Here is an 18,957-nt window from a genome sequence, read left to right as displayed (position 1 = left end):
TAAAGTATCGCGATAACTTATAGCAATAACGCCCAGCTATGGGTAAGTAGGAGGAACTCTGTTAATAATACCAAAATATTTATGAATCTCTGTGCCATCAACGCGTCTGTCCTCAAGTACTAAAAGCTACTAAAATGAAAAAACATATAGGTGCTACAAGGACTCTAACTGCTAATATGAACTTCAAGCGTGAGATTTTCTAGCACAGCAGGCTCACCTGGTTGGCCCATCCATTTAACAGCACGACAAGAATATACAGTGGAAAAGGTCAAATGGGCAAAAAAACTGCTGGCAGTCTGCAAGTTGATATCCGGGAAAGCTGCAATGGTGGCTATACAGACTGGAAGTGTGCCATGAGCAGTGTTCAGGACTTGTGTTCAGTCTTGAAAATTATATAGCACATCAGATAAGCGAGTGTGGAAACTATACGTATCAAAGTTTGTTCCTACTTTTACTTTGTCCGGGTAATAGTGGTACAGTAGTGGCAGGTTGGGGAGCGCGTGGTGAGGTGAGGCACAGTCACTGGTCCTTTGATTATATTATTCCTGGGCTGCCTCCTCGACCTTGAAATATATAGAAATCAAGGTTAAGATCGTTTTAGGTCCGTGCCAGTATCTCATTACCTACCTTATGAAACATCAGTATCTCTTCATATATCTTTTCTACAAACCTTCAACAGTCATGGAAACGCTTTGAAAATCCAATTCAAGGACTTTTTTTTTACTCTTGAAAATAGGGGATAATGTTTACGAAAGCGCGTCGCCTCCTCTGGTGCTGGCCGCGGCGACGCTGCAGCAGGTGTTGCGAGAAATACCTCCTCGCTGAAATAGGTCACATATACATGAGGGGGGTCAGGGGCTATGCCCCTGGTTAGAAGGGGGTCGAGGGGCGCAGCCCCCGTTAGTAGGCTGTAAAGTTCGGTTGGAGTAGTTTAAATATGCTCTGACCCTAATCCCTCTGCGAGCTATATTGCGGCAGCGCCGGCTGCAGCTTCGCCGCGGCCAGCACCAGAGGAGGCGACGCGCTTTCCAAGAGTAAAAAGTCCTTGAATTGGATTTTCAAAGCGTTTCCATGACTGTTGAAGGTTTGTAGAAAAGATATATGAAGATATACTGATGTTTCATAAAGTAGATTATGAGATACTGGCACGGACCTAATACGAATCTTTACCGAAATCAATGCATAGATGTAATGTGTTTCACTCTACATTTTCCCGGCAGGTTCGATGGCACCCCAGCACCAAGTGGTCATTGCCGCGCTGTCTGTTCAGTGCCTGTCATAGGTTATGCAGGATGGCCAGTGGTGCCCTTGTTCTGTGGCAACTGCAGCTGGTGAGTTACAACTTTATAAGTTCAAACAAACTCGGCTGACTTAATGAGTGTGACATAACTCTCACCCCAGACAAGCTATAGCTGTTCCATCGACTTACTTCCCTTAACATGACTCCCTCCCCATCCAAGTTAGCTATTCCTTCAGTTTCCTCACATGATACAGCCCCTTCCCAGCCAAGCCAAATTAGCTGTTCCATCAGTTTCCTCAGCATGATACAGCCCCTTCCCAGCCAAGCCAAGTTAGCTGTTCCATCAGTTACCTCAGCATGATACAGCCCCTTCCCAGCCAAGCCAAGTTAGCTGTTCCATCAGTTTCCTCAGCATGATATACAGCTCCTTCCCAGCCAAGCCAAGTTAGCTGTTCCATCAGTTTCCTCAGCATGATATACTGCCCCTTCCCAGCCAAGCCAAGTTAGCTGTTCCATCAGTTTCCTCAGCATAATATACAGCCCCTTCCCAGCCAAGCCAAGTTAGCTGTTCCATCAGTTTCCTCAGCATGATATACTGCCCCTTCCCAGCCAAGCCAAGTTAGCTGTTCCATCAGTTTCCTCAGCATAATATACAGTCCCTTCCCAGCCAAGCCAAGTTAGCTGTTCCATCAGTTTCCTCAGCATAATATACAGCCCCTTCCCAGCCAAGCCAGTTAGCTGTTCCATCAGTTTCCTCAGCATAATATACAGCCCTTCCCAGCCAAGCCACGTTAGCTGTTCCATCAGTTTCCTCAGCATGATATACAGCCCTTCCCAGCCAAGTTAGCTGTTCCATCAGTTTCTCAGCATGATACAGCCCCTTCCCAGCCAAGCCTAGTTAGCTGTTCCATCAGTTTCCTCAGCATAATATACAGCCCCTTCCCAGCCAAGCCAAGTTAGCTGTTCCATCAGTTACCTCAGCATGATATACAGCCCCTTCCCAGCCAAGCCTAGTTAGCTGTTCCATCAGTTACCTCAGCATGATATACAGCTCCTTCCCTGCCAAGCCAAGTTAGCTGTTCCATCAGCTTACCCCACTTTATGGAGACACTCACAAAATTCATGGCTCGAGGAAGTTGATAAATTCTGCCATAAGATAGGTAGGCTACTTAGGATGGTAAGGAGGCCTGCATGGAGACTTGCCTGGAGAAACCCTTGTGTGTCATAGGGTGGGCGAGGTGACGCACCCCTCAGCCTATGCCCCTGTTGTTTGATTTGTAGAACACATGAGGCCACTTACTGATGTGAGTAAAACTAACCTTATGTAAAATATATGGGTCTATATTCCTAAAACACATATCCTAATCTGGTGGATGATCATAATAGGCTGAGTATATAGCCCCAAAAATTAGCAATCCTCGACCTTACACCCCCTGGCCACTGTTCTTCAAAACATCCTTGATTTTCACACCTGGCCACAGTCCTTCAAAACATCCTTGATTTTCACACCTGGCCACAGTCCTTCAAAACATCCTTGATTTTCACACTTGCCACTGTCCATCAAAACATCCTTGATTTTCACACCTGGCCACAGTCCATCAAAACATCCTTGATTTTCACACCTGGCCACAGTCCATCAAAACATCCTTGACCTTCACACCTGGCCACTGTCCATCAAAACATCCTTGATTTTCACACCTGGCCACTGTCCATCAAAACATCCTTGATTTTCACACCTGGCTACTGTCCATCAAAACATCCTTGATTTTCACACCTGGCCACAGTCCTTCAAAACATCCTTGATTTTCACACCTGGCCACTGTCCTTCAAAACATCCTGAATTTCACACCTGGCCACAGTCCCTCAAACCATCCTTGATTTTCACACCTGGCCACAGTCCATCAAAACATCCTTGACTTTCACACCTGGCCACTGTCCATCAAAACATCCTTGATTTTTACACCTGGCCACAGTCCATCAAAACATCCTTGACCTTCACACCTGGCCACTGTCCATCAAAACATCCTTGATTTTCACACCTGGCCACAGTCCTTCAAAACATCCTTGATTTTCACACCTGGCCACAGTCCATCAAAACATCCTTGATTTTCACACCTGGCCACTGTCCTTCAAAACATCCTTGATTTTCACACCTGGCCACAGTCCTTCAAAACATCCTTGATTTTACACCTGGCCACTGTCCATCAAAACATCCTTGATTTTCACACCTGGCCACTGTCCTTCAAAACATCCTTGATTTTCACACCTGGCCACTGTCCTTCAAAACATCCTTGATTTTCACACCTGGCCACAGTCCTTCAAAACATCCTTGATTTTCACACCTGGCCACAGTCCTTCAAAACATCCTTGATTTTCACACCTGGCCACTGTCCTTCAAAACATCCTTGATTTTCACACCTGGCCACTGTCCTTCAAAACATCCTTGATTTTCACACCTGGCCACAGTCCTTCAAAACATCCTTGATTTTCACACCTGGCCACTGTCCTTCAAAACAGCCTTGATTCTCACCTGGCCACTGTCCTTCAAAACATCCTTGATTTTCACACCTGGCCACAGTCCTTCAAAACATCCTTGATGTTCACACCTGGCCACAGTCCTTCAAAACATCCTTGATTTTCACACCTGGCCACTGTCCTTCAAAACATCCTTGATTTTCACACCTGGCCACTGTCCTTCAAAACATCCTTGATTTTCACACCTGGCCACAGTCCTTCAAAACATCCTTGATTTTCACACCTGGCCACTGTCCTTCAAAACATCCTTGATTTTCACACCTGGCCACAGTCCTTCAAAACAAACATAAGTAAGTTGAATTATGAGACATTCGTGACATTGTACTGCTCAGAGTTCCACGTTCCTGTACATCCACACAACCTCTGCGTGTCACAAGCTGCACGAGAAATTTATCCAGACCTGAAAAGGGAGAAACAAATTTTCCAGCACCAGGGATTGAACCCACGACCAGCTATAGACGAGGAAGCACTCATCCACTAAGTTGGTCAAAGAGGTATCTACCCTGCTGGCTAAGTGGGTTTGGGAGGCTTTCCACACCAGGCGGATCACTACACGGCTCCCTTTCCATTAGACCAATTTGTGTGTTGCCTGCTAAAACTTCTGTTTGCCATGAACCCTTTGGAAAGAGTGGGCATCCATCATTCTGCTCCCAGCACAGGGGAGGCACAACAGAACACAGGAGACTCTTTTACTGCTTTAGCCACCACTTGTATTGGCCAGAATTCCACTTTCCCGTACATGCACACGACCTCGCATATCACGAAACACACAAGAAATTGATACAAACCCAGGAAGGGGGAAACATAGGGCCATATTTTCTGGTGGGGCTACGGGGGTATAGCCCCCCAGTGTTTTCCTAGAAATGCTTAATTTTCCAAAAAATTCACCCAGCTGTACATGCTCGCTTTGCTCACCACCCTACCCCCCTACACTCATGAACCTATGATGCCCTCTAGTTCCCCCCCAGAATTTACCATAATTACGGCCCTGAAACGAATGGTTCTGGGGCCAGGCATCAAACCTGCAATAGGCCAGATGGGAAACAACCCTTCTACTAAGTCTGCCAAAGAGGTGCAGTACTACACTTGCTAGGTGGGTTTGGAGGGCTTTCCACACCAGGCAGCTGATCACTACACAATAGCTGCAAGAAACCTATAAATTTACAAAACAGTATTCAGATTAGAGACTGTTAAAAGCAATACTAAAATGCAGAAATTTTGGGTTACCTTGTCACTAGTGAGGGACCAGAAAAGGGAACATTTTGGATAATGGTACTCTTCACCCTCATGTGAATCCACTACAGCTTCAAGTCAGCTCAGTTTATGAAGTGGCTGCTTTGTGGTGGGTGATGGCTCAGTGGGTGCAAGCAGGATTTTGTAGAGGGAGGAGTGACCTTTTTCCTCTATATTTTTGTTATTTATTTCATGTAATGTTGATCATTACTGCTCACGTAAAGTTGCACTGCATTCAAACTTACCAAACCTGTCAACAGCATATATGTTTTTGTGATCAGAAAAATTCCAGTTTGTACCAATAATTTTTTGTTTTCATTTTCAAAGAGGTATTTTGGGTATACTTCAAATAAGTTGTACAGAAAAACTGCATTGCTACATCATTCAGTTCAAACTAGAATAATAACCACATTTACACGATGTGCATTTCATATGTATAAACCTTAGTCATCACAGCCTAAGTATGTAACAATATAATCACAAGTTATGCCATCAGTGATGCCTGGGTTCATGGCTCACCGCATAACAGTATTAATTAAGTGTTGAGTTATGCTTTACTAATCTTACATTATTCCCCACAGGTGTGTGGAACTGTGTGAAGAGACAAAAAGTGAAAAATGAAGTCCATGATAGTGAGGGCAAAATTTACTGATGTACCAAGGTGTGGCCCAGCAACAGCCTGCAGAGTTCAGGTAAAAAATGTCAAATTTTGCACAAAAAGCAGTGCCCTTCATGGATCAGTTAAGAGCCCATTTTTAAGTTGATCTGTTACATAGAAATAGATTTAAATGTGGCATGTATATACATTATGTACTTGGTCTGCTGAAGATAAAAAAATTGGTTTATCAATTAGATGAACCATGATCCCGGGGTATTGAATGGGGAACTTGGACTATATAATTGCTCCAATAAATGGCCAATTGATCTGTAATAGACAATAGTAGCATGATGAATGGTGGTATATCCCATGACAATTACACATTAGGTAAATCTAGAATTTAGATCATTCCAACGGTGAAGAGAATCAGGCTTGCTTGAGTGTTCCGGCTTTAACCCAGAAACGATTGCATTATTACTAGTAACTGGCCTAATAAATTGTTTCTTTAAAATTCTACATAGAATTGATAAAGAAAGTAGCTAGTTTCATATTTTATTTGGCATTGGCCAAGCCTCACCTTGATGTTTCATTTCAATGAGGGCGTTTTAACTGAATTTTGTCCGGGGTCACAACTGTACCCAGTCCCTTGGCGGAAGGAGACGGAAAAGCAACACCCCTCATTTTCTTCTCTGCAAGGGCTGTGAGGAAAATTACTACAATATTTCAATAAAATTCAAATGATTTTGTATGAAAATATAAATATAGATCCAAAATTATAGCAGAGAAGAAATCCTTGCTGAAGCCTGATGTTACCATTATCAGCTTGATAAGAGGGTGTCAAGAAGCAACTGGAGTTGCAAAGTTTTCCCTACAATGGCTTGATTTTTTTTTTATTATGCAAAAAAATAAAGCAATTAAGGTGACCAACAGTTTCTTATTTGCTATATTTTCAATTGTATTTTACTGAAATATTGTAGCATGTGCCCAACCTCTCAGCCATTTTAAAGAGGGACATGAGAGGTGTTGTATTTCCACCACCGTGCTGAGACACCAGATGGCACAGTGCTGGCCCCTACTTGCATGGAATTCAAAAAGTCCTCCATTCTGGTTTCCTTATTACAGGTCTTAGAGTGTTGAGATAATGGTCCATGTTTACTCAAAAACTTATCATACAGGGAAATATTAAAGTAGCTAGGTTTCCTTTAGAAGGAAAGGCACAGGTTGTGAGGTGACCTCATTAAAGTATTCACACAGGTAGAAAGCCTTGACAGTGATGATTTTGATTAAGTATCTGCACAGGAAAACAGATGTTGAGCCCTGCAGAAATGGTTCAGGTCAGGAGAACCTGATAAGAAATATGGTAGTGGCTGAGTGGAACAAACCAGGCAGTCATGGCATTTATGAAAATATATGACAGTCACAAAGGGAGGTATGAATACATTTGAGTGGGAAGGAAAGGCAAAGTTGAATTTACTTATTCCTAGAAGCAGTCATTTGTAGACTACTCAGCCTCTTGACGTCAATGTTTATTTCTATATGTACTCCATTGTAAACTATTAATACTTAAATAGCAAACCTGCATTGTGTAACTCAGTTTTGTGAAATAACGAATATCATGGATAAACTTTTAGTAAATAAGGAATATCAAACATGGCTAATACAAAATTAAAGTAATGGTATATATTATATACGTAATCTCATTTAGCTTACAAAATTGATATGTTAAACAAGCATCTCACTGAATTCAAATTAGCAGTTTTGGATTATACAATTCAAGAAATGTTTTTAGTTGAAAACCTCACAAAACAAGACAACTGTTATATATACATTACTAGCGTACAACAAAACGTATTTGAATGAATAGACTTGGAGACTGAAACGGATATAAATATTTACTTATACTTAAAAATCTTTATAAACATACAAAAAAATGAACCACAAACACACCACAATCCAAGGGGACTTAATAACTATGTATAATTCTAATGATTAGATATGACAACTTAAGTCTTATTATACAAATCTATGCATACTCTTAAACAATATTCACTGATACAGTGAGCATAATCTCTCTCTGACCCGCATGTGAGCGCACTCTCTCACTCTCTCCCTTACTGCGATGGATCAGGAAACACTGCAAAGTAAGAAAAGACGAAGGTGAAGAGAAAATCAAAAGCAAAAGAAGAGATAGTTGCCACGACAGTCACGCCAAGACAGTAAACCAGTGTTCATGCTGGTGATTCTGGAAGCCATAGTTTTCAGCATGTAATGATGACAGTCATAGTAAGAGAAGTGGTGGCATTATAGTCCAGCGACTCTTACTTGAGCCCTGTGGCTTGGCCCGGGGAAACTCCCATTGTTTACAGATCTAGCGATGACCTGCGCATGGTGATCTGTTTCACTGTTAGTCTGTACGTTATCTATTTCTGGAATATATGTATATATACATTCATAATACGACTGCATGGTGTTATGAATGGCTTGGGATCAGAGGAAAAGACAACAACTCAGTAAACCTTCCATATCACTTGGCAACGTGGCTCATGTGCTGCCGACGGACCTGACGGACCTGGCAACAGGCGCCAGGCCGCACCATTCAGCGTTACGCCACAATGGACAACTCAAGTAGATCTCACTCTCGCGCCCTGCACAGCCATGCAAAAGAGAGAGAGAGAGAGAGAGAGAGAGAGAGAGAGAGAGAGAGAGAGAGAGAGAGAGAGAGAGAGAGAGAGAGAGAGAGAGAGAGAGAGAGAGAGAGAGAGAGAGAGAGAGAGAGAGAGAGAGACACTCTCTGAGGAGAGTAATGGAGTTATGTGGCACCAGTGCGGTCTCGTGGGGAATCCTTGAGTCATGCCCAAGGGCTAAAGTTAAAATTGATAGACTATAGTGATAGCTTAATAGCCTTAGAAGTAGACATTGTATTAGTAGTAATAGTAGTAGTATTTATTGTTGTTGCCACAGCAGTAGTAGTAGTAATAGTAATAGTTTTTGTTCTTGCTGTTGTGTTAATTGTAGCCAACAATAGTTCCAGTAAATGTTGTAATAATATTTGTTAGTGTAATAGTTTTAAAGCAGTAGTGGTAGTAATGGTAATAGTTTTTGTTCTTGCTGTTGTGTTAATTGTAGCCAACAGTAGTTCCAGTAAATGTTGTAATAATATTTGTTAGTGTAATAGTTTTAAAGCAGTAGTGGTAGTAAAGAAAAAAATTGTATTGCTGGCAAGATTAAGTTGTAAGAATGTCAGGTGTAGTAAGAGTAGCAGTTGTAGCAATAGCTAGTAGCTGCAGTTGTTGTAATAGTAATTATGATAAGTCGTAATAGTGACTGTTGCGCTAGAATAGTTTCTAGCACAAGCACAGGTGAAGGTGGTGGTATTGTTGGTTTCATTCTGTCCGCTCACAGGTGAAGGTGGTGGTATTGTTGGTTTCATTCTGTCCGCTCACAGGTGAAGGTGGTGGTATTGTTGGTTTCATTCTGTCCGCTCACAGGTGAAGGTGGTGGTATTGTTGGTTTCATTCTGTCCGCTCACAGGTGAAGGTGGTGGTATTGTTGGTTTCATTCTGTCCGCTCACAGGTGAAGGTGGTGGTATTGTTGGTTTCATTCTGTCCGCTCACAGGTGAAGGTGGTGGTATCGTTGGTTTCATTCTGTCCGCTCATTCATGAGCTTTGATGTTAGTTCATGGTTGCATGAAAATCAACTTGTGATAAATATTTCAGCTATTTTTTTTTAATGACATATTTGAATATTTGTAAACGTATTCCAAAAACTCTCTCACATTCTTATATGAACCTCCAACATGCCAATTTGCATTGATTATAATATACCATACAAGCACATGAAAGACAGGCTTCAGTATCAAACAGTACAGTCGGATTATACTTGAAAGAACTGTGGCCTTTCAGATACCAACAAGTTACCTCATTTCAGGTACATAAAAGACATCTAGCTGTGTAAAAGCAAATGAAAGGTGTTTTGATTATTTATTGCATGAAAATCCCATAGGTACTATTCACAAAAGCTCAGTATCACCTTTACCAATATTCAATGCTATTTTGAATAATTTAACCCATGTGATTTACATGCAGTAAAGTATTAAAATTCGTATCATCAGAATTTACAAAGTCAAATATCTTGTTATGAACTTGAAATAAGCTGAATTTTAGTTTTTGAAAGGCCACAGTTTGTTTCAGTATGATCTGACTTGTCTTTTGTGTGCTTGTGTGGCATTATTGATGCAAATCGGCATGCATGGGATTAATTCTATTATTAATATTTTTTTTGACGTTCAGCCGATGGTGCCGGCAGGCTTTCTTGGTGGGGCCTAATGGTCGGCCCCAGCCTGTTCTGGTGCAGGCAAGTGTTTGTAGTGGTGCCATCTTGCTTGGCTCATGCTGTCCTGTGGAGCTCATCTTTGATCCTCTTTTTAAGAGAGAGAATCTGGAGTTCGGGTTGATAGGTGGACTTCAGGACGGCAAGTGGATAGTCTTAGGCCACTTGGCAGTGACTGAAAAATCCCAGCTTGTGGTCACGGGCAGAATGTGGACTTGCGTCTTCCTGGACGCCGCCCACATGCTGACCACTCAGCCAACGCCTCCTCAATATATATATATATATATATATATATATATATATATATATATATATATATATATATATATATATATATATATATATATATATATATATATATATATATCAGGGTGTTTATTTTTTATTTTTTTATACATAAATATTCCAATATAATTGAAAATAGTAGTTTAAATATTTATCACAAGTTGATCTTTTTGCACAGTCATGAACTAACAATTAATACGCATATGCCATATTCATCAAAATTCACACTTTGTGGATGGACGGATGAAATGTAATCGACTATAGTAGCAGTTTTAGTAGTAGTGGTAGCAGTAGTATACTTTTGTGCTTACATATGCGCAGGCAACAACACTTATGAATATCAAACGCAATGCAACAATATATATTTTTAATACACAATAGGTTTGTGTAATAAAGCAATCTATCTACAACTATCATCCCAGAGTATGGAAAAATAGACCTATCATCACTAAATCAATACATCATCAAAACTGCCCTCCCTCTAATATTGTCACACGCTATGTTATCCTGTGTCTTCCTCCTGTGCTCAGCAGAAAACAGTGGCAGGAGGGGTCTGTGAGACTGTGTAGAGAGCGACGATGCTTGTTTGAGTAAGACGTGTACGTCCTGTCTCTCTCCTTTCCCTCTCCTTCTCCCTCATGTGTCTTCATTGGCACATTCACGACAACATTAGTGGCACTATTTTTCTTTCCTTCAGAATGTGAAGACGTGCAGTTTGGGTCAGCAGAAGCCTCTGCCAGTCACTGACACCTGAAGCAGCAGTAACACCAGCAAGGACAGAAGGATGGCCATGGGCGCTGGAGGCAGTGGCGGTGCGCTGCTGTAGAAGGGGCAGTAAAGACACTGTGGAGAGAGACAGAAATTAATAGGTTTTAAAACTAGTGCAAACTTCCATGAAATATTAAAACATGTTTGTGTCCCACTGCATGTCAGAAAAAGCAATGAAAAGGGACATAGTTCCAAAAAAGCATAAGGCTAAAATTGGATCTACTTGGTTTCATCAGCTCCAACAAAGCATGAAGGTAAGTTGGCTAAATTTGGTTTAGTATCAAAATAGCAAAACATTGACAAGGGAACAAAAAATGCTGATAAAATGTTGTCACAGTATGCGTTTCCTTCCCATTCAGTCACCCCTCTCCTGGCACTAACAGTGCACATTGTTGTAGTGTTATCTATTACTGTAAAAGTTCTATAATCTATAAAGATCAATGTTAGGCCATTGTATACTTAGTTGAAGTGAGATGATCCTTGAACTATGCATCTAGATTCTAGACTGACATATTGCCAGATATTACATCATTTTTTCATCTCTGCCATCATATATCTACTTCAGATGTTTTCTTCTGCTATACTTAGCCTTTCATCTTGTCCATGTCTTTTGAATTAATGTTATTTCTTAATTGCAGTAATTCCTTTGCATTGAAGAACACCCAGAGTCAGAGTCCTGTCAGGCTTGCTGTAAACCTGAATCAATATATGTAGGACGAGAGCTCCATGAGGCAACCAAGACAGAGACATGTGTCAGGAGTCTCACTAAGGCCATTGAGGACTATTTCAATGCAAATGACTGATGGCCTGCTTACTGAGCCCCACTCAGACTGCCTCTCAGGTTAGTGCTATTCTAGCAGTAAATGGTTGCCTTGTGGACATGGATGGGCAGAGGGCTCGTTGGGCTGAGAACTTTAAACAGTTGTACATGGGGGACCCTTCGAGTGGACAGCTCACAATTAACTGATGGATATAAAATAATGGATGCTCTAATTGGAGATCAGAGAGGTTGTGGCAAGGTTGAGGGGTGAAAAGGCAGCTGTATTCAAAACATCAGTGCGGAGCTGCTCAATGCTGGAGGGGAGGCCATGATCCATGAGTTCTATTGACCAAAGTCACTGTAGAGCATCTGTTCACAATATGAAGGTTACCAGCTTTGATTTTGGCGATGGTACAGTAAAGCTGCCCACACACACAGTGGGCTGGCGTCAAGAGGCCAGTCCCCACAAAATCCTCACCGTGTGTGGGCTCTTGATTCCAATCGTCAGATGGAATTATCCGGCCTCATGGAATTACGTCTGGTTATAAATCCACGTGAGGCCAGGAAAGGATTGGAGTCATTGAAGCCAATCCTTTGCGTGTAGGGGACGGCTCGCGCCAGTCACTTCAGGCCATGTGATAGGCAAAAGGAGTGATATCACAGACATGCTTCTATATTATTTGCTGTAACTCAACTCATAAACAAGATAGGACATTTTGGTTAACACTGTTAACCCAGTAGCTGCGGGGGTCATGTTTCTTAGGTTAGGTTAGGTTAGGTTAAAGGCCCCTCTAAGCAAACTAATGAGAAAGAATCATCGCTCACGCAAACCATTTCATAATAAATATCAACACATATGTGATCAGTTTATGTATCATCTATTTTGGGAGGTTTATATCATGGCACAAATTTGGCCCGTCGCTACTACACAGTAAAGCCACAAATTTGGCCCGTCGCTGCTACCAGGTTAAATGCAGCGGTCATTGCAGAACCCGAATATGTTTGTGAAAACTCAATGAAACAGAAACTAAATAAATAGTGACGAGCTGAAGTTAAAGAATCACTCCGCAATGTTTATAACACCTTTTACATATTGCTACCATTTGCAGCGGCAATGAATTGAGTACTAAAATAAACAATTCCATTTTATAGAGAAAAGCCTCCTGAACACGATGGTGTATACAGATTTTTCATAAAACGTGAAATAAGTGAAGCACAAAACTTTTTATATAAACTTTTCACCTCATCCCTCGTGTGCGCCGACGGGGTGGGTGCGAAGGGGGTAGTGTCCTAGGCTCTGCCATGACAACCTCACCTGCTGAGCCTAGAGATATATATATATATATATATATATATATATATATATATATATATATATATATTATATATTATATATATATATATATATATATATATATATATATATATATATATATATATATATATATATATATATATATATATATATATATATATATATATATATATATATATATATATATATATATATATATATATATATATATATATATATATATATATATATATATATATATATATATATATATATATATATATATATATATCAGGATATTGGCGACATAATATAGGTGGTATATGAACAGATAGCAAGAATTTTTCTGAGTGGCTTAAAACTACCCACATGCTGTTCAGAAGACCACCTATCAACCCGGACTCTATCTAGATTCTAGGATTAAAGATGAGCTCCGGGAGGGCAGCATGAGCCAATGCAAGATGGCGCCATTATAAACACTCGCCTGTGCCAGAACGGGCTGGCCTGACCATCAGGACCCACTGGAAGAAGCCTACCTGTGCAATAGGCCGAGAAGTTAAAAAAAAAAAAAAAAAAACAGCCGACTGGAGCTTTGATATTTGTCCACATGCCAATCCTTAATGCCAATTGTCAGTGTGTGTGGGGTTTCGTCTATGATGCCAAGCCTTAAGGCTTGTCCACAAATGATTGTCCTCACTGAATCGTGACGCCAGTCCTCTGCGTGTGTGGGCAGTTTAACCCTTGTAGAATTACATAATTTCATTACACCAACTATTGAATTGCATCCCCTTGGGTCTTTCCATTTCCTTTCTAATCAATCACTTTTTGCCCATCTATTGTCTCTTTCCCTACACAAGTGTCCTGACAGTTGCCCCTTCATGATTTCAGTTGCCTTTATTGTGTCATCTACTTGTCTGTTCTCATATCCATTTTCTTTAATGCTTATCCATCTGGTTGGCTCCTAAGGTGGATTAGGGGGTACCTCAGTAACAGGACCTCCCGTGTGTTCTTCAGTGGTGCATACAGTCATTCGAGAAGTTTTCTCCTTGGTACGCCTCAAGGGGGTGTTCTAGGTCCGTTTTTGTTTAATATTTTGATGCATCGGCTACTCACTTCTCTACCTGACATTCCTGGTATTACAATTACATGTTACGCTGATGATATAATTTTTAATTCCACTTCACCAAGGGATCTTCAGCTGTTTCTTGCCTCCTTCTCCGTGTCCTCCTCTAACTGTGGTATCGTTGTCTCTCCTGATAAGAGCAGGATATTCTCCTGCCGACCTCCTGCTGCTCTGCCAGACTTCACCGTTGGAGGGACTGTCATTCCCTTGTGCACCCAGTACTGTTACCTTGGCACACCTGTCAAGATCTCAACAATTTTCCTGCCGGGCTGGCGCCAGGCCCATCCTCTCATCCGTGACTTGCTAGATCGCCTCCAGAGACGGCTTCAACCTCTCCAGTGGCTCACTAACAACTCTTCGGGCATCTCCATTCCTGTGGCCAGGACCATATATATTACTTTCATTCGCTCTGTTGTTAATTACCTCTCCCCTGCCTTGGTACAACTTCCCCAAACTACTTTAGAGCCCTTAGAAAAATTTCAGAACAGAGCGATGAGAGTCATTCTTGGGTGTCCCATGTCTACCGGAATTGTAAATATGCAATGCGAGCTACGTCTTCCACCCTTGGTCGAGAGAATTTATTCTAATGTCACTCGCCTCACTGTTAAGTGCCTCCATTTCCCACATCTCTCGCCCCACTACTCGCAGCTGATCAGGATGTCGCTTGGACCCGCTCGACCTGTTCCTCCTATATTGCCCGCTGGTCGCGCTCTTATTCGGTCTGTCTCTTCCTTGATGCGCAGTCTTGATTTGGATATTCCTGCTGCTGACGTGCCCCCAGGCCCGCCCCCGTGGTTGTTGCCAACGCCAAAGGTAAGCCTAACTCCAGCATCCAAGTCTGACCCGCCTCCCTTACAGCTGCAGTTGGCCCTGGAACACATAGCAACAGTGACGTCCTCCATCACAGCTCCACACTGCCTCTACACTGACGGGTCACTGCAACCGGACGGTGTGGCTGGTTGCGCAGTCTTCTCACCTGACTTGGAGCCTCCTCCTGGGGGTTGGGTTGGCCGTCGCCTCCGTGACCACTCCAGATCCACATTGTGTGAGCTATATGCCATATTAGATGCCGTCAGCCTCATTTGTCAAAGGGGAGTAAATGCTGCCATTATTTGTGATTCAAAGCCTGCCCTTCAGTCCCTGTCTGCTGTTCTGCCCACCCACCCGCAAGTCGTTCAACAGATCCTGTCCTTTCTATCTTTAATGAATGATCGTCAGTTGTGTGTCAAATTTTTATGGGTGCCATCTCATGTGGGTCTATATCACAATGCCACAGCTAACCGCCTAGCGAAGGAAGCCTGCCGTCTGCCTCCATGTGGTGATGGACGCCCCCTCTCCCTGCCCTGCCATCTCTCCAGAGTCCGCTCCGCCGCCTTCCTTCCTGCACGGCGTCGTAGGGATGCAGAGAGGCCCCACAGCGTCACCATCAACCACTACGAGTCTGTCTGCCGCCACAAATACTCCTACCGACGCCGGGGCCTCACGGTTCGGAGACATAATGTTGTCTCCGCACGTCTGCAGCTGGGCTACCGTCCACCGTGGCAGGTCGCCGGGGTGGAGGGGGAGCCTGTATTTACGAAATGTCGCCTGTGCTGCTCACCGATGTCGAACACCATCGAACATTACTGCCTGGCCTGCCCCACTGTTCGTGGTTTGCTACCACAGGGACAGCCGTTGGATGCTGTCTGCCGCCACCTCCTGAACCACGACTTCCTCGACACAATCCTGGTGCGCCACCCTCGTTTTGGTGGATTCTCCTAATGTTATGTGCCCTACGTGGCACTAGTCCCTCTAAATTTTTGACTTATCTGTATATTACATCAACTTGCTTCCTGTTTTAGTGTGTGTGTGTGTGTCCATTGTCTATAGTTAAACCTGATGCATTTGCTAAAAATTGTTTTGTCTGACGCTAATGCGCAATAAATTTATCAAACAAACAACAACAACCCTTCTTTCCAACTCCAAGGTAACACTGACTGCACGCCAACTTCCTCATTCAACAAGTCAAGGTCCGTAATGACTCCGTATTCTCAGACGCTTTCGGCTCCCGCAACAAATATTTCTCAAGGCCCCAAAGGAGATTAATCGCGTTCTTAAGTGTGTTCTCTAACATTCCTGGTATAGAAGCCTTGTCAAACTATAACTAGGCTCGTGAAACTACCCATGGAAATACTACCACAAACTCTACCACAGCCTTAACAAATTAGGTGTGTGAGCCTCGAAATGTTTGAGAATATGTTCCACGTGTATTAGGTACTCATCCAGTGTTAAATTAAAACTATCACTTGGCTCATAAAACTGCCCATAAAAATACTAACCCAGCCTCTACCAAAGCCTTATCACATGTGGGTGTGTGAGCCTCGAAATGTTTGAGAATATGGGCCACGTGTATTAGATAATGTTATGCCGGACGTGTACTTGGGTTCCGTGTCGCCGTCAGGAGACTCCGTGGGAGGGAGATATGTAAACACTTTACACAGCTTCTGTAGTTTAATATTCTTCCTTAGTAGTACACTTCACTCGGACTCTTCACTTACCACTAGCTTACTATGACTGGGACTGGGACTCTCTCGCCCTCTTCTCCTATATATATCCAGAACAGTACAGTCTAGAATGTTACAGTATATTTTAGATCATACAAGAACATGTAGCAAAAATATATGCGAGCTGGCAACACTTCCCGCCTGGCGTCTGGCCGCGCCACGGGCGCGGACGAGGCTTTGCTCCCCGCCCTGCTCGTTCTTCCCGGAGCCTTCTAGAGGCCCATAGACGCCGGGGAAGCTTCCAGCACAACACTATCCCCTCTAAATTGTGATCGTCCCGATCACACACTTAACTATATACAAACATAAGAGAATTAATCAAAAACATAATAATCGTCGTATCGCTGTGGACGCCTGCGTTGTCTCTGTCTTCTGCTCGGTGCCTCCTGCGCGTCTGTCTCCTGGTGCGCCTCGTCGTCGTCCGCTTCTTGGGGTGTCCCTGGAACATCTGCCAAAGCCGGAGGTTCTCTCCTCGGCTGAAAGGTCCAGAAGGCCTATGTCGTCGTCGACCTCCTCTCGGTCCTGGACGTCCTTGCGTTTCCGTCGGCTGCTGGGTGTCTGTAGTTGTTCCAGGTGTAGTTTCCCGGACCGTGGTACCTCCATAGGCGGTTGACGTGGACAACTTTCGGCTTGGTCCTTTCCGTTCTCCGGATTCGGTAAGTCACGTCGGAGAGGCGTTCTAGCACAATGTAAGGGCCTTCCCAGGGGCTCTGTAACTTCGGAGACTGTCTTTTCTTCCTCTGCGGGTTGTAAAGCCAGACTTGGTCTCCTTCCTTGAAGTCAACGTGGCTTGCCCTCATATTGTAACCGCGCTTCATGGCCTCCCCGGAGAACTTCAAGGCACCACGGACTTGATGGTGCACCTCTTCCAGCCGTTCCTCTAGTTGAGGGGCAAAACTGGAGGCGTCCCTTGAAGGCTTTCCCCAGGAGGCCTTCCTGTCAGTAGGTCCACCGGCAATCGCAGCTCACGTCCAAACATCAGCTTTGCCGGTGAATACCCCGTAGTCTCGTGGGCGGCAGACCTGTAGGCCATGAGAAGCGCAGGCAGCTTCTGATCCCATGAAGACTGATGATTGTTGCACTGCTTGGCCAACTCCTGGCCCAACGTCCAATTAAACCTCTCCACCATTCCATCTGACTGTGGGTGCAGAGGGGTGGTCCGGCCTTCTTGATACCCAGAAGCTTGCAGCACTCAGCAAGGACTTTTGACTCAAAATTCATTCACAGGTCGTAATGGAGCTCGTTATGCACACCGAAGCGACAGAAGAACCTCCACCAAAACCTTGGCGATGGTAGTGGCTTCTTGGTCAGGGATGGCGTAGGCTTCCGGCCACTTGGTGAAGTAATCCATTGTGACGCAGATGTACCTATTTCCGTTCGTCGTCAGAGGCAAGGGTCCTGCTATATCCACTGCCACCCGTTCCATGGGGGCTCCAACCTGGTATAGTTGCAATGGGGCACGGTGACGCTTCTTGGGGCCCTTCTTTGCACAGCACACCTCACACGCGTGACACCATTCTTCCACGTCCTTCCTCATGCCAACCCAGTAGAACCTTTGGCGCAGGCGACTCAGTGTCTTCTTTACCCCAAGGTGTCCGCTGGTGATGCTGTCGTGCATTTCTTTCAAGATGCCTTCCCGGGACTTCACAGGTAGCACCGTGGACCAGTAGTGGTCAAGACCATCATGAGAGACCCAGCGTCGCTGCAACACCCCGTCGTCTATCCGAAGAGTGTCCTACTGAGTCCAGTAATTCTTGGTGGTAGGGCTTTCTCGAGATTACTTCCCACCCAGGTCGCGTTGACGATTGACTCAGCCACTCCATAATTGGTCTCAGATCTCGGTCCTCCCGCTGCAGTTTTCCCAAGTCTTCCCATGGCACCTCCGCTGTCTGTTCCACTGTAGTGCGGCGGCACATATTCTGGACGCTTTCCCTCTGGAGGCAATGTTGACACTCAGGTAGGCAGGGCGCCGGCCTGCTGTCCGCGTTACCGTGTGTTAGCCCAGATCGGTGCACAATAGTGTAGTGATGCTGCTCTAGTTTACCTATCCAGCGAGCAAGCTGGCCCTCAGGGTATTTCAGTGACTTCAACCACCGCAATGCAGCGTGATCCGTGCGGATGGTGAAAGTTGCACCGTACAGGTAAGCATGGAAAAAGTCAAGGCTCTTGACTACTGCCAGGAGTTCTTTCCGGGTCACGCAATAGTTTTTCTCGGCTGGGGTGAGCTTGCTGAAGTAGGCCACAACC

The 18,957-nt window shown here is 43.8% G+C and overlaps 1 protein-coding gene across 1 annotated transcript; it reads left to right on the top strand.

The window, feature by feature from the left end:
- The first annotated feature begins 1,209 nt into the window (after window positions 1–1,209).
- LOC126994457 (uncharacterized) lies at window positions 1,210–16,087 on the top strand. The gene is made up of 6 exons (XM_050853769.1): window positions 1,210–1,331; window positions 5,590–5,700; window positions 10,920–11,244; window positions 11,629–11,831; window positions 15,026–15,212; window positions 15,444–16,087. The coding sequence occupies exons 4-6, from the start codon at window positions 11,793–11,795 to the stop codon at window positions 15,926–15,928; spliced, it is 711 nt and encodes a 236-aa protein (XP_050709726.1). The 5' UTR covers window positions 1,210–1,331; window positions 5,590–5,700; window positions 10,920–11,244; window positions 11,629–11,792; the 3' UTR covers window positions 15,929–16,087.
- The last annotated feature ends 2,870 nt before the right edge of the window (window positions 16,088–18,957 follow it).

This window comes from Eriocheir sinensis, unplaced genomic scaffold (genome assembly GCF_024679095.1).
Source record: "Eriocheir sinensis breed Jianghai 21 unplaced genomic scaffold, ASM2467909v1 Scaffold8, whole genome shotgun sequence".
NCBI classification, from domain to species: Eukaryota; Metazoa; Arthropoda; class Malacostraca; order Decapoda; family Varunidae; genus Eriocheir; species Eriocheir sinensis.
Note: the sequence above shows the minus strand (reverse complement) of the source record. Positions and strands in the feature narration are given on the sequence as shown.